We start from the raw sequence: 15,566 nt of genomic DNA on the forward strand, positions 1-15,566 counted from the left end.
GTGGTCCCCTGTCGTCATAGAGCGGGTGTGAGCGGGTCATGCGTGCACGCATATTTATTGGTATCGCGCCTGAAGGCAGCGCATTAGTCGCGGCGCGGGCGGGCCGCGCATCCCCCACGACACCTACATACATACATACGTAAGTTTTACTTGAAACATTTGTATTTTGTTATATTATTGCGTATTTTTTTATTACCTTTTGCACCTGAAAGGTTGTGATGCGAGTATTATTGTGCTATAGTGATGCGAGTATTATGATAGAATACTTTTCTAAAATATAATTAATCGCAACATTATGTTTCGTCTCGTCTCAGTAGTTTGACCATAAAGGTTTTTTTTGAAATTTTGAGTCTGTGATGTGATTAAGCTTCTATATCTACAATGGAAATGAAATAGAAATCGGGCAAAAGCTCTACAAAGCCTCATGCGGTGCTTTACTTTTGCCCAAGGCTTTTTGGGCAGGCTTTTTGGCAACTTCTTTTGAGATGTATTCCGGCCTTCGATTCTAGGCGACTTTCAAAAATCTAAAACCTAGAGTAAAAAATGTCTATAACTATTAAATTAAAATGTATTAGTTTAACTGTTATTGAGCCTTTCTTTTGCTCAATTGACTGGTGCGTCTATAAAGGTCTGGCGTTCCGGACCTTCGACGACTTTAGCCCATCACAGCCTGTGCTTGAAGGAGTCTGTAGCGCGAGTAGGTATCCCTTTAAATGATAGGTTCCTAACTGTCTATGACACCTCACCTGTTTTCTATAAAAAAAATCAGAAACACTTTTATGTAAAGAGTCTTTACATAAAAGTTTTTCTACTTTTGACTGCTCTGTGTCGCCGTAGTCCATGCCACAGCCGCACTGAGGTCTCAGATTGCAATCCTGGATCGCGTCAAAAAGTTGTTCCCGTGCTTTTCTGTTAAGAATTTCTCAGTAATTGCCCGGAGTTAGGAAGTTGAGGTTGCGGTCCTGCGTCCTACGCCGTTGGCTTGATCTTGGTCCTTTACTTTGAAAACAAAGATAGTTACTCTTGTTAGAATGCTGATTCGGTTTTCAGACGTTTTTTATTAGGTCCTAATCGATAGTCAATACTGGTAGAAAACGCCGAGTTTAGAGCATTAGGTTTGCTTGCTCGTATTGTATCACTTTTATTGTTATGATATATTACTTAATATTCACGATAGTCCGTTATTAAAGGTATGAAAGATACGCGTCTAACCCTTAACATTGTGCTAACTTAGTATCTAGCTGAAGCGAGAAAAGCTCATGAAGCCTGTTGCAATTTTTTTTTAACATCCCCGCCGGTTCAAATTTACCAAGACAATAATGAATGCAATTCCCATAGTGGCCTACTTACGTTAAGAGTTCGTGTAACATAACTTTTAATGTTTCTTATTTTATACATACCTACGTATAATTGAAAACGCGAACACACATTCTACCTAAAGTTTCGGTGCAGGATTAACTGGTCGTAGTCGCAAGTTGACTCTGTAGCTCGATTCTTTGCAGTGGGCACGGCACCAACGATTATCGAGAATTTTACGTTTAAAATGTACTGTAACAATAATTGCTATGGTGGTCGTTACCCCTAACGACCGATGATGAGATTTTCATACAAAATTTCTCGAAAACTAGCTCAGTCTCTATTAAAGAATTCATGTAAATTTATATCTGCAACATTCTAACGTTTCAAAAGCTGCCGAAACCTCAATCAAAATTGAGAATCATAGTCTATTTGTTCAATAAACGAAATGGTTCATTCACATAGTCGGTAAAATTAATTATTAGTGCGCCAATTGTTAGTTGTCATCTACATATAGATAGATGTGTTTCTTGTCGGTGGCAAGGGTCAGTGGACCGTGGCTCGCTCATGACATGTTTAGTTGCTATGATTGGAGAAGAGTCGACGCCCTGAATTGGTAGCCTTGGACCAACTTAGCACTAATGTTGGTACAACATTGATTTATATGTGATGACGTACATTCCAATTGCTGGTTTGTTGAAATTTAACGTCGTACTGTGATATTGCCTGCTGCCTACTTAGGAATTAGGATGTTATAAATGTAGGTTCTATGTAACTTTACGGTTTAACTAGAATTAATTAATCATGGCTTTTGGATATATGGCCGTTTAACTTGATACGATTTTACATTACTTTATTTAGTTTTAAACTGTAAATGATTATACAACAATTTTATTAATTTAAGACTAACAGGCGTTTCAGAAACTAAACAGTAGTTGTGATGGAGATAGATATTGTTTTTTTTAGTTTCAGTTATTTTGATTAAAGAAGAAGTTACATATAAATTAGAAATAATTATCACTTGTCATAATATAAAGCCAAATAAAAATAACGAAAAGCTTGCATGCTTGAGATCAACACCTGGCGTATGTGACAAGAATTGTTTTCTTCAAGTAATTTTCTTTAAAAAAAAATTGATTATACTTAACGCCCAGGTAATTAGGATTAGGTTAGTTAGTGGGTTAACATTAATTATTAAAATGGAAATAAATGAACCAAAAAAATACAATATTTAGTATGTATTTAAAGCATATACGTATGTTTATCTGTTGTATGGTTACCATAGTAGGTATGAGCTGTGTTTAATTTGAAAGCAGATGACTGTGTAAAATAATATTCACTAGATATCATATTCATCATCATCACATTTTTCTCGCATTCCGATAATATGTACCTAAAATACATGCACTTACTATTGGTTTATCCACCAGGTCGCCATGTGGTGGGTGTGGCAAGCCACTGGCGTGGCGCTGTTGATCGTCACCACAGCCTCGAAGGAGCTGTCCGAGGGTCCGCTCCGGGAGGTGATGGTCCAAGAGCTGCCGACTCAGCTCGACAGCCTCCAGCACGACACACCGCAAGACCAGGATGACCTGGTCAACTATGACGACTACAATCCTATTGGAGAAGAAGATTTTAATGGTATATTTACTTTTTTACTTTTGAACTTAAACAATCGGGTACTTGGCTAGTTTTACGCTTTACCTTCTAGGATATTATAACGATGTGTCATGGATCAAATAAATTAACATAAGCCTAGACATTTTGGTCATACAATAATTATAATACGTATAATTTTTTTTTTGCTAAGCCTTCTTTTTATTTCCCTTGTTGTTGAAAAAAGTATACGTGACTGAACATATATTTTCGTTTTACAGCCGTACCTGTTGAAAGAGACTACACACCTGCACAATCAACTATTAGTGAGTAGTATTATTACTTGCAAAATATTTATGAATAGTATGAATAAGCAAGAAAATTTATTACTATTAATACATATATTTCGTTTTCTCAGATCCGCCGACGTACAGACCACCGAGAGGTAAATAAAACACATTTAATATGGTATTAATACATTAAAAAGTAACGACCTCAAAGTTAATTAATGAACTATCATTTTTTTTAAATCTTTTAGTGTGGCTTAATGGGCTTACATTTTGCGTTGCAAGCGCAGTACTTCGTAGGCATATGCCCCAGTCTTCTTAAGGAAACTTCAATATTGAGCTTTCCTTAAGAAGACTGGGTATGGCGAAATTGATCATAACAGTCTTGACTTGCAATGCTGTTCTGATAATAGGCGCCAGTCCGTAGAATGTATTGTAACCGTGATGAATTCTTGTTTATACAGTGAAACAAGCCACAGCTACGTGCGTGGATATCGGACGCTCGTGGTCCGACGGCGAGAGCTGGAAACGTGGCAACTGCACGCTCTGCCAGTGTTACGCCGGCAGAGTCAACTGCTCGGTGCTGCTAGAATGTCAAACAGGTAAGTGATAATAACTGGAACCGTCTTAACGTATCTTCTGAAACACTGAGACGTTGAAACACTAACGGCCGGTTTCTTTGAACATATCTAAAGAAACAGCTAAAGCCATTGACTTCTATTTGACATTTATTCCAATTCATAAAGAAACAAATTTGATTGTCATTTTTATTTGAGCCCTTTACTTTGGCTGTAACTTTTGATTAAGAAACTCGCCGTTAATGGCCATCGATTAATTACGTCACAAGTTCGGGATGAGCGATGAGTTCGACGAAATGTGACATTATATGACAAGGGAGTTGGTTCCTTAATTTCATAACGTCACATTTTGAATACCATTACCAACTACACCAACATTGAACTTTTATCGAAATATTTAAAAACATTTGCGTATTTTGCGACGTAAATGTCATGATAGAGTTTTAATATGACATCTACGTCAATCAATCCAAATCTATTCGTAGGTAATTAACATTTTTGACGGCAATGTGTCTTTGATGACATATGCAATATAAAAAGTACATCTTTGTTACAACAGGTTCAGCAGGCAATGGTGGATTCGTGCCGCCGTCAGTGCCCGTGCGAGGTGTCCCTGGCGAGCCCGGAGACGACGGCCCGCCCGGACCGCCTGGATATCCCGGTGTCAATGGTGTTCCAGGCGCCCCCGGTATTCCTGGACCCGTTGGCCCCATGCCTGATGTAAGATTTCTCCTTCCTTTTTATTCAGCAGGCTATTGTACCGTTAATTGAGTACGTTCTATTAATACCTCAGTAGAAAAAACAAAATAAAATCTGAAAGTACTGAGACTCTTTAAGACGACTTTTTAATATGGATTAAATTAAATTATACACCTTCTTTTACCTAGAGTTCGGGACAATCTTTAAAGTTTTGTTATTTTAGTAGGTCTTGTCATTCATTGAATTGAATTAAATACACCTATTTTTTTCCGATAGGTAAACTCATACCTAGCACAAATGGCAGCTTCAGCCGGAGGTGACAAGGGACCAGCTTTTGACCCTTACCAGTACATGCAGGCTTCAGTCGGCGCACCAGGCATTAGAGGAATAGCAGGTAAAACTGTTATTCATATTAAATTCTCACTGAAATTTCCAATTATCTCCCAAAACACAGTAAAACACTGTACTTTAAAAAACCAGAGACCTCCTCTGATCAGCATTCGAATTCACTACTGGTGGTGCTACAGAGGCAGTATTGAGTTAGTAGTTGCATAACATGTATATATTATTATGATACTGTGTTTAACAGGTCCACAAGGCCCGCCCGGCCCGCAAGGCTTCCAAGGACCTCGAGGCGAGCCCGGAGAGCCAGGCTTACCGGGACCATTGGGACCACCCGGCGAAAGAGGACCTCAAGGATTGCCGGGAAAAGACGTAAGAACTTAAAACATTAACATCTGTAACTCGATTTTCTACCACTACCGACTATCGACAGCCGGCTAGATATCGAAAAATGTTGTATGAAAATCAGCGCTCCTTACGGGCGTCTTAGGAACTATTTTGGCAGTTCATTTTAAATATCAAACTTTCGATAGTAGACAGTACCGACTGTAGGCAATCGAAAGTTTGAAATACTTCATCATGTTTCGAAAGCAACTAAAATAAAAATATTACGGAATGAAGATCCTTTATTGCTACGAACGCTATGGCCATATACACATGTAAATTCTTCTTTTTCATGCCCAGGGTTCACCAGGAGATGATGGCGAGCCCGGACCCCCGGGAGCTGCAGGACAACCAGGTACTCGAGGCACGCCAGGCATGCCAGGCTTACCGGGCACAAAGGGACATAGAGGTTTCGACGGCAAGAACGGTGCTAAGGGAGAACAAGGTTTGCCTGGAGAGAAAGGACCCGGTGGGATGCCTGGACCGATGGGCCCGACCGGACCATCTGTAAGTAGTTAACATCAGACTTACAAAAATAAATTAAATATATAACAGTAAAAGATGTTTTGCAATTTCCCCTGTCTAAAATCTGGCCCCTGCGATACAAGCCACGAGCTTAGTGCAGGGACCGCCGCAAACATTTGATTGTATGTATACTAAATTGATAAATAAATAATTTGAATTTGAATTTGAATTGTTTGTTTGTGTTGACTTTAGGGTCCAGTTGGTGGTAGGGGTGAGAGAGGCCGTGAAGGTGCGCCTGGACCGCCTGGCATGCGTGGAGTTGATGGTGCTCAAGGACCTCCAGGATTAATGGTAATTATAAAACTTACGAGTAATGACTTGATACTTGTTGTATGGATAGTATGCATATTGTCCTATTGCTTCAAGGCCCATGTATAATACCGTTGTGATCTTTTTTACAGGGAAATGTTGGCAAACCCGGATCACCTGGATTCCCGGGCGCCCCAGGATTGAAAGGTGAACAAGGCGCAGTTGGACCCAAAGGTAGTCAAGGTCTACAAGGGCCTCGAGGAGAAGCAGGTCGTCCCGGTCAACCTGGTGAAGTAGGTGCCTCAGGTATTCCCGGACGGGATGGAATCCCAGGAGAAAAGGGCGTGCAAGGACAACCGGGAGCTTCTGGCCCACAAGGGTTCCCAGGTCCGCGAGGACTACCCGGCGTGGCTGGAGAACCGGGGATGCATGGTTCCAAAGGCATGCCTGTACGTATAATATAATAATCAACTTGATAATATACTTACACATATTATTATCATCTTGCAATTTAGAGTAATCAATTAGGTACATGAGTATTAACTCATATTTCTTTGTCAGGGTCATCCTGGTGAAAGAGGTCAAAAAGGTGATTCTGGAATCAGAGGCGAATCTGGTGCTCCTGGCCCTCGTGGATTACCGGGTAGTATTGGTCCTGAGGGCAAGCGAGGAAAGAGAGGTCTGAGAGGACCTGCGGGCAATGTTGGACCTCAAGGCGAAAGAGGCTTGCCAGGTGTCCGGGGCTTACCTGGTTCCGATGGTCCTACTGGCGCGAAAGGTCAACCTGGAGAACGAGGAAGTGTAGGTTTTCCTGGACCTAAAGGAAGTTCTGGAGACCCAGGTAGGCCTGGCCCACAAGGTTTGCAAGGTCCTAGAGGAACGATCGGACGTCCAGGAATGCCGGGCAAAACTGGACCTCAGGGTGAGAGAGGAATACCGGGGGCAGATGGTAGACCTGGTGAACAAGGATCTCAAGGAATTCAAGGTCCACCCGGACTTATGGGAAGTCCTGGCGAGCGCGGATTACAAGTACGTCAAACAATAAAAACAATTGTATTTTATGTTTTGTGCACAGTTTATTCACTTAAGTTTTAAATACAGGGCGAGTCAGGAAAAGACGGAGAACCGGGTCAAGCTGGTCCCACTGGACCTAAAGGTGATGCTGGTCGTGACGGTAGCCCTGGAATTCAAGGACCTCAAGGTGTATCGGGTCCACCAGGAGAAAGGGGTCTTATTGGCCCTGCGGGGCCGACTGGGTTCCCTGTAAGTTAAACGACTTCAGATAAACTAATGATAAAATTAGTCTTTTATTGGCATAGACTTTATGTAAATTGGTTAATTTAGGGAATGCCTGGAGCAGCTGGTTTACCTGGATCTCCCGGTAAAGAGGGTGAGCCTGGGTTAGCTGGACCTGCCGGACCACCTGGCCCATCTGGACCTCGAGGAGAGAGAGGCTTCACTGGTGAACGAGGTCAACCTGGACAACCTGGAACTCAGGGAGAGAAAGGAGAAGCAGGTGCTCAAGGCGCTGATGGTCCCCCGGTAAAATAATCTATACTAATATACTAATAATATACTAATACTAATAAAGCTTAATATTATAAAGCTGAAGAGTTTGTTTGTTTGTTTGTTTGTTTGTTTGAACGCGCTAATCTTAGTAACTACTGGTCCGATTTGAAAAATTATTTCAGTGTTAGATAGCCCATTTATCGAGGAAGGCTATAGACTATATATCATTACGCTACGACCAATAGGAGCAGAGCACCAGTGAAAAATGTTACAAAAACGGGAAAAATTATGGCTCTCTTATGTGACGCAAGCGAAGTTGCACGGGTCAGCTAGTAATTCATAATCTAAATAAATTCGTACAAACATAACATACTATTTACCGTATTAACTAATTTTTACAGGGTCCGGAAGGTCCTAGGGGAAGCAAAGGTCACCCTGGTCCATTGGGTGCTATGGGTATGCCGGGACCTCGTGGATTGACAGGCCCGGCTGGCGAGAAGGGTGAACGAGGCGCTATTGGACCAACAGGAAACGACGGCCCACCAGGTTAGTAGAAGTAAAAAAAATACAACTTCTATAAAACATAATATTATAATGGAACGTGTCTTAACCTAGTTGAAAATCGAAGGTTAACCGGCGTTTCGATCGCATTGCTTCAACCGTGGTCACGGACTCACTGATGTGGCTGCCAAGCGTCGTCTACTTGTGGCGCGAGTTTTTACAACTTCCTCACTTGGTTTTTGTGTTAAAATTCTATAAAATATTTCTTAAATTGTATCTAAAATTAAATTTTCACATTCTCAGGTCGTCAAGGCGAACAAGGACCACAAGGTCCCGTAGGACCTGTAGGTCCAGCGGGAGAGCCAGCTGAGAGAGGAGAGCCCGGGACCCCCGGAGTGCCTGGAGAGCCCGGCGCGCCCGGTTCACCAGGAGAGCGGGGCCAGCCTGGATCACAGGGGGCACCTGGTCTCTCAGGCCCACCGGGGCTGACTGGCATGCATGGTTCAAAGGGAGAAAGAGGTTACGCTGGTGCGAAGGGTCAGCAAGGATCACCAGGCAGTCCTGGTAAGAACCAACTTCATTTAATTTGTTATTGCTATTTAGAAAGATATATGTACAGGTTGAAGTTACGTTACGGTTATAGTTAATAGCTTTTCTTTGCTTTCTACTTAACACTTTTTAATTGTAATACAGTTGTTGATCTTGTGTCTTACTTCGACTTGATCAAATAAATCGGTTCAGAATATTAGAATCATAACATCACTTCTGAATAAGTATCTGTTACCTTATTAGATGGAATTTGACAGTTGTTTTTATACATTTACTGACACTTTATCGTTCTGACGCTAATCGTAAGCCCCGCAACTAGCTCTTAATAAGCACATTAAATTAGTGTTATGCAATAGTCATACAATTTTTTTTCTTAGGTGTTCCTGGTGAGACTGGCGCCCGTGGTCTGCCGGGTTTGACTGGTGCTAAAGGCGCCAGAGGTGAACAGGGAGCCAAAGGAGAAACAGGACATGCAGGCTTACCTGGACGACCTGGAGATTTGGGACCTACGGTAAATTTACATTACTTACTTTTTGGATCACTTAGTTAACAACAGCCGCTCGGATCAATCTCTGAGGTTAAGCAACGGTTTCTGAAGTTATTGTGTGGATGGGTGTGGAGGTCCGATAGGCAGTCGCTCCAGGTAAAATACTGGTATCCAGCTGCATCAAGTGAACCTGGAAGCCGACTCCAGCATAGTTGGAGGAAAGGCTAGGCTAATTACTTTTCACGAATATGATAAAAATATTGTTACATTTCTACACAAGTGATAAACATTTAAAAATATAAAATAAAAATATTTTTCTTTAAAGGGACCACAAGGCAGCCCAGGCCCAGCTGGCCAACCCGGTATTCCCGGAGCTAAGGGATCAACTGGAGACTCGGGAAGGCCTGGCGCACCTGGGCCCATGGGCTTGACAGGACCCCAAGGTGGTGAAGGCCCGAAAGGAGAAAGAGGCAGTGAAGGTGAAACTGGCCCTCAAGGCCCAACTGGTCCTGCCGGGCCAGCTGGTGAAAGAGGCCCTATTGGATTACCTGGAATTATTGGACCCGCTGGACCTCAAGGACTACGAGGACAACAAGTAAGGCATACTGAATATAAAATTATTTACATTAAATGCAGATTTCAAGATTCTTATTAATTGGCGTTAAATTGCTTGTTATAATTCAATATTAACTTTTGATATACACTTCGCGGGTTTCGAGCCAGAGGACGAGCTTCGAGTAAAGCGTCTTTGAGCTTTTTATTATAACGTCTATCTTCTCTAATAAAAGTTTTATTTGTCCCCTGAAAAGTAGGGAATTGTTTATACGCCCCTATGGCTTCAAGCCCGCGACTTGTTACCTACCGTTTAATTTAAGCTATCTCCTTTTTTTTTACCTTTACCACGTCTTTAATTGAAACTTTTTTTAATCCAACCAAGGGCGAGAGCGGCGCACCAGGCAAACCCGGAGCAGACGGCGCACCAGGACAGGCAGGATCACCTGGACTGCAAGGACCTCCCGGACCAATGGGTGAACCAGGGCCAGAGGGCAGGTCGGGCAAACAAGGGCAGCCCGGTATTCCAGGTAGGCCCGGAGATAAGGGACCACTTGGACCTCCTGGCGCTTCCGGATCACCAGGACAACCAGGACTACAGGTAAAGTTACATTTTATGATGACAATTAAAAAGAACGAGCCGTGAGTCTTTTGCTGCTTTTTAAACGAGCTTTTCCGAAACAGTGGTCGATCTAAAATACTATGACGATTTCAAATACTTGTTAAAAGTTAATAAAATAAAACATTTGACTTAGACTTTGACTTTGATGTGCAAATTAATGACATATATGTACTTACGCTGTCTGTTTAAGTAGGATATAAATGTGATATTTAATTGATTATGATTACAGGGACCGCAAGGACCGTCAGGCCCAGCAGGTCCGACGGGAGAAAGAGGACCTCGAGGAGAGAGTGGTCCTCCAGGAGTTGATGGACCCCAAGGACCTCCCGGAAAGATGGGACCGCCCGGACTTGATGGAGCTAAGGGTGAACGAGGAGAATCTGGTGCTGATGGGCCTAAAGGACATGCTGGGCTACCGGGTTTGCCAGGAATGATGGGAGCCCCGGGTAGAACTGGAGAAAGAGGCTTGATGGGACCCATGGGACCACCTGGCAAGGATGGTGAAACAGGAACTAGAGGTAAAATTACAACAGAGTATTACAGGTCAAAAGTCGCAAAGTCGAAAGAAAAAAGTAGCCGTTTAACAAGCAATTTGAATCACAGTGATATTAAACAAGTTAATGATTGTTCAATGATTATTATTTTGTTTGTTATCAGGTACGCCTGGTCGTGACGGCAGCCCCGGACCCCAGGGTCCCGCAGGGCCGCAAGGAGGCCGGGGCCCACCCGGTGAGCCTGGCAGGCACGGCACTCCTGGCCCGGCCGGACCGCCCGGTCCTCCCGGCCCTCCTGGAGAAGGCCTCGCTTATGATGCTGCTGCTCTCTCTGCAATGCTTCAACAAGGTAAGAGCATTGGTTTAAATCAAAGTATTTTATCGATGGTAGATCTCAGCTCATGATAATGATTACCTCTGTGGTGCGGTGGGTTCCATATGCTAACTTCGAGGGTCCTGAGTTCGATTCCCAGGCCAGACAAAGTGTTATTGGTCCTTATCTATTTTTTAGTTCAGAGTTTGGTAACGTGTTAGGTATATGACAAAAGATTGACTCCTTATTAATGGAACTAACAATGTAAACTTCAAAACGAGGGTGTTTTAAACCTCTGCCTACATTTACCGGTATAACCGGCCGTGAAGTTTTGTGTTATGTTTATAACTATATAGTTATACTATATATATATATTTATGTCATTATTATCTTTTAGGTTCAGTGAAAGGTCCTGAACTATTAGGAGACGACCCCAACTCGCTGCCCGCCCGCTTCTTCAAAGACGACATGACCCAAGCTGAGCGCAAGGAAATCGTGATGAAAGCCTACGACCGACTTAAGACCTCTCTGGATAAATTCCTTAAGCCTGATGGTTCGAAGGAAGCTCCAGCAAAGACCTGCGCCGATATCAAGTATCATCATCCAGAGTTTGAGAGCGGTAAGTAGGAACTAATTACGTTTTTGTGTCATTGTTTATGCGCATTCTCATTGGTCAAAAGGATATAACGACGAACAAAAGATGTCACAAGATTACATAGAGTGCGTAGGACGTAATTCACTGTGTCTCCGTGGCGCAATGGTTAGGGTTGCCGCGTCGCTATCATTGCGACGGGAGGTCGTGCGTTCGGATCCACGAATAGTTGTTTCGGGTCTGGTTGTCATTTATGTCCGTTGTTTGTATGTTTGTAAAAGTCCCCGCGGACTTAGTGTGGGCGTTAAAAAAAACCTATGCCATAGTATATGTATTAGATCGAAATCTTGTAAATATGTATGCCTAAATTAAATGTACTACCCAGATAATTAAATAAAAAAGTCATGTAGTGAGATGAAAATGATAGGTTAGGTAATAATTCATGATTTTTTGCACCCTAAAAATCAGCCGCAATAGCAATATTTTGGCATAAAGCAAAGTGACGTGCTAGAGTTAATTTAATGCTTTTGAATACTTTTACCAGGCCAATACTGGATCGACCCCAACGGTGGAGACATGAACGATGCCATAGTGGTGCACTGTGACATGGAGCACGGCAGTAGCTGTGTGTTCCCTAAACCGATGGTGTCCAACGACATCACGTATGAGGGCAAGGAACATGAGCCCTGGCTCAGCGAGATTGAAGACGGATTCACTGTGAGTATTAAATGTTAATTTGAGTAATCTTTAATATCCTCTCGTATGTAAAGCGAAGACTGGCTTTGATGTTAGCACATGTGCGTTTGTAGATGTACCGGGAGCGTTTTGCGCAAAGGGTTTTTCATTTTTTTTATCTAGGTGCCTTTTAAAAATATGACTTACGTACCTAATAATAATAGGAATGAATCTAATTATCATATAATTAGCGAAAACTATTTTTTTACGTAAGTGCCTAAAGGGTATCATAACATACTATACATTTGTAATACTGACTATACTGAAGCGCTCATAGCCAATAGAGCAGGGGTGGCCAACTTGATTAGGCGTAAAATCTACTGTTTACTACCGAAACCCTGTGCGATCTACCACTTACATACTTCTGAAACAGCATAGTGTTTAGTACACAATCATAAAACATTTTTTATTAAACAGTCTTACAATTTTTGTATCACATGTGAGATTGTTTCCTTACTCTTACTTAATACTTTGGAATGAAAGTCTATGAATGTTGATTAAACATCATCAACTCAGATGATGTTTAATCAACATTCATAGGTCCTATCTATATATTAGTGTGAGCATTGCGTCGCAGTATCTTCCACTAGTTTAGCATAATCAGGTTTGTAGTTGGAAATTGTCAACCTTAAGGAATCCAATGTATGAGCGTCTGTCAAGCGAGAACGGTGTTTATTTTTTGTTTGTTTTAAGTAGGAAAATGCTGACTCACATAAATATGTTGAACCAAAACACGAATGAATACTATACTAAACTATACTGCGTAGAATAGAGGATAAATACCGGTTCATACTGTGACGGAACAGCGATTGAAAAATGATACAAGATGATCCTGTATTATTTGGTAATTACGTTGCGCAGTCTGATCTATTTATTTATATTTTTTTGCCTTACCACGATCGACTGGACTAATGGTCACGATCGACCGGTCGATCGCGATCGACCGGTTGGCCACCCCTGCAATAGAGAGTTGCGCTCATCGGTCAGTAACAATTTGTAGGTTAAGCAAGCTTGGGCGTAACCGCTTAGTAGTATTTGAACTAAGACTTGACTCGCTTTAGAGGTAACATTAAAGGTAGATCCCAATTTATTTTATGAATAATAATAATTCTATCTTTACTTTTACTCAGGTAACATACAAAGCAGAACATTCCCAACTGACATACCTTCAACTGATGTCAACTAAAGCGGTTCAGAACGTCACTCTTCACTGTCGCAACACCATCGGTTACTACGACCCCTTGAAGAACAACTACCGGCGGGGACTCAAGCTCTTGGCCTATAATGATGCCGAGATATTGCCCAAAGCGAACAATAGACTCAGATATAAGGCTTTGTTGGATGACTGCCAGGTAAAGTCAAGTCTACGAATTGCATTGCTACATTTTAAAAAGGTTTTAGATGATGAACACTCTACCGGCGATCTATTTTTAGCGTTCTGTGTTTTATATCCCGCTTTCCCGCGGTGTCTTACAATCTTACGCGCAAAAGCGGTCAGGGTGATTACACGTTCAATTAAAAACTTTAAACACTGAACCTAACCGCTGAACGCACACCCTGGAGTGATGTGTTTGGATACTGAACTTCATCACCTAGACACGTAGACACGATAAAACTGTTTGAAAATGATTTTAGAGAGTGTTACACCATAAGTTTAACACAATTTGTCTTTGAAGCGACAAAAAAATATCAATATTCTTCTTAACAAAATTCTTTGTTGTAACTCTATGTTATTTTAACAGCACAAGAGCTCTGACTGGGCGAAGACCATCGTGGAGTATGAGACCGACAAGCCTGGCCGCCTGCCGCTCCTGGACGTCGCCGTCAGGGACGTTGGAAGACCACACCAAGCGTTCAGAATCGAACTTGGCTTAGCCTGCTTTACTTAAAACGCTACTACAAAATAATGACTGTCGGACTATTGACTAAAACTATACGGGAATTAATTCTCTTCGTTCACGAGGCTACGCATGACTACGTAACTCAACAATTTTTGTCTTCAAACGATTACTGCTATACAAAGTCAGTTGCGAGACGTATGTTAGCGCAACTCGTGTACGAACCCCAATGAATTTGTGTGGTAGTCGCTTGAAGACTAAACTCGCTAAGTACTCGCAAAGATTTTCGTAGCTTTGTGTACGAATGGACGAATGGACTGATGCATATGTCTGATTTGGGACTTTGAATTTAAGACATTTTTTATTTAGACGGGACACGAACTCTATAATATGATGATGCGGTGTAACAGAACTGTAGTCAGCAGACATTTCTCCCGGTTACCACCTTTCTCGTTTCGTCTAAAACTAAAGTGAAACTCAGGAAAGACATACATGGTCTCATTAAACCCTTATCGTTTTGAGATAATAGTCATATAACGAATTTTGAAAAATATGGACTTGCTGATTCTAAACCTGATGACCAAAAAAGTGCATTCTTATGGACAACCGATGATAACTTGAACGACCAGTTGACGGATAAATTCGTGTTTACGATGATTTAGTTTTTCTATAACGGAAGATACTCATTGTTCCGTTGTTCCTATGAAACCAAGTAATATTTTATAACACATATTTTTGAGAAAGTAAAATGTTTAAGCGCTTTTTAAAATTATTTTTTCAGTCATGGCTTTCAGAAGCTATGATCTAATTCAGTTATGTAATTTTAATTCCTCCAAGAGCATGGCGCTTTGTTCGTACACATTTATAATTTAATTAAAATAGGATCTCAAATGTTTAAATCAATATAACATTTTAAATTTCGTATAATCTGTATTCAATTTAGCATAAGAACACTGCCAGTAATACGCATTTATATTTACCAAAACATTACCAAAGTATTTTTAAATAAAACTATTTTTTTACTAAACATTTATTTAAGTACAATCATTTTAATAATAACTTTTCCTGTTATGTGATTCAATAATCTTAAGCAACAATTTTGTAATAATATTAAGTACTTAATAATAAGTTATCAAATAAGTCGTCACAACATAGATTATTTAGCAATAATTATATTTACAAAGGTCCTGTAAGGCTGTGTACCTAATACATTGTACATAATGTAAATATCCTTATTTTAAGGAAATGTCATGTGATTCCTATATTCGTAAATAGTTTTTAAGTTAGAATTATGTTAGACGAAAATATTTACAATAAATACTTAACAAAATATCATTTTAATAATCAAATAATATATATTTCAGTAGTAATCGTTGTTTTTTTACTTGGCCCTAGAATAAAACGGATTGATAAATACA

At 41.0% G+C, this 15,566-nt stretch overlaps 1 protein-coding gene across 1 annotated transcript; it reads left to right on the top strand.

Moving 5' to 3' along the window:
- Positions 1 to 66: 66 nt before the first annotated feature.
- On the top strand, positions 67 to 15,509 carry LOC142976774 (uncharacterized). The gene is made up of 25 exons (XM_076120331.1): positions 67 to 139; positions 2,727 to 2,937; positions 3,174 to 3,218; positions 3,311 to 3,337; positions 3,644 to 3,781; positions 4,317 to 4,477; positions 4,733 to 4,850; positions 5,046 to 5,170; positions 5,483 to 5,689; positions 5,900 to 5,998; positions 6,109 to 6,405; positions 6,518 to 6,985; positions 7,058 to 7,219; positions 7,301 to 7,498; positions 7,867 to 8,011; positions 8,270 to 8,530; positions 8,893 to 9,026; positions 9,328 to 9,597; positions 9,940 to 10,155; positions 10,406 to 10,694; positions 10,834 to 11,019; positions 11,381 to 11,602; positions 12,120 to 12,292; positions 13,441 to 13,662; positions 14,053 to 15,509. Exons 2-25 carry the CDS (start codon positions 2,733 to 2,735, stop codon positions 14,197 to 14,199), a joined length of 4,515 nt encoding a protein of 1,504 aa, XP_075976446.1. The 5' UTR covers positions 67 to 139; positions 2,727 to 2,732; the 3' UTR covers positions 14,200 to 15,509.
- The last annotated feature ends 57 nt before the right edge of the window (positions 15,510 to 15,566 follow it).

Source organism: Anticarsia gemmatalis, chromosome 11 (genome assembly GCF_050436995.1).
Source record: "Anticarsia gemmatalis isolate Benzon Research Colony breed Stoneville strain chromosome 11, ilAntGemm2 primary, whole genome shotgun sequence".
NCBI lineage: Eukaryota > Metazoa > Arthropoda > Insecta > Lepidoptera > Erebidae > Anticarsia > Anticarsia gemmatalis.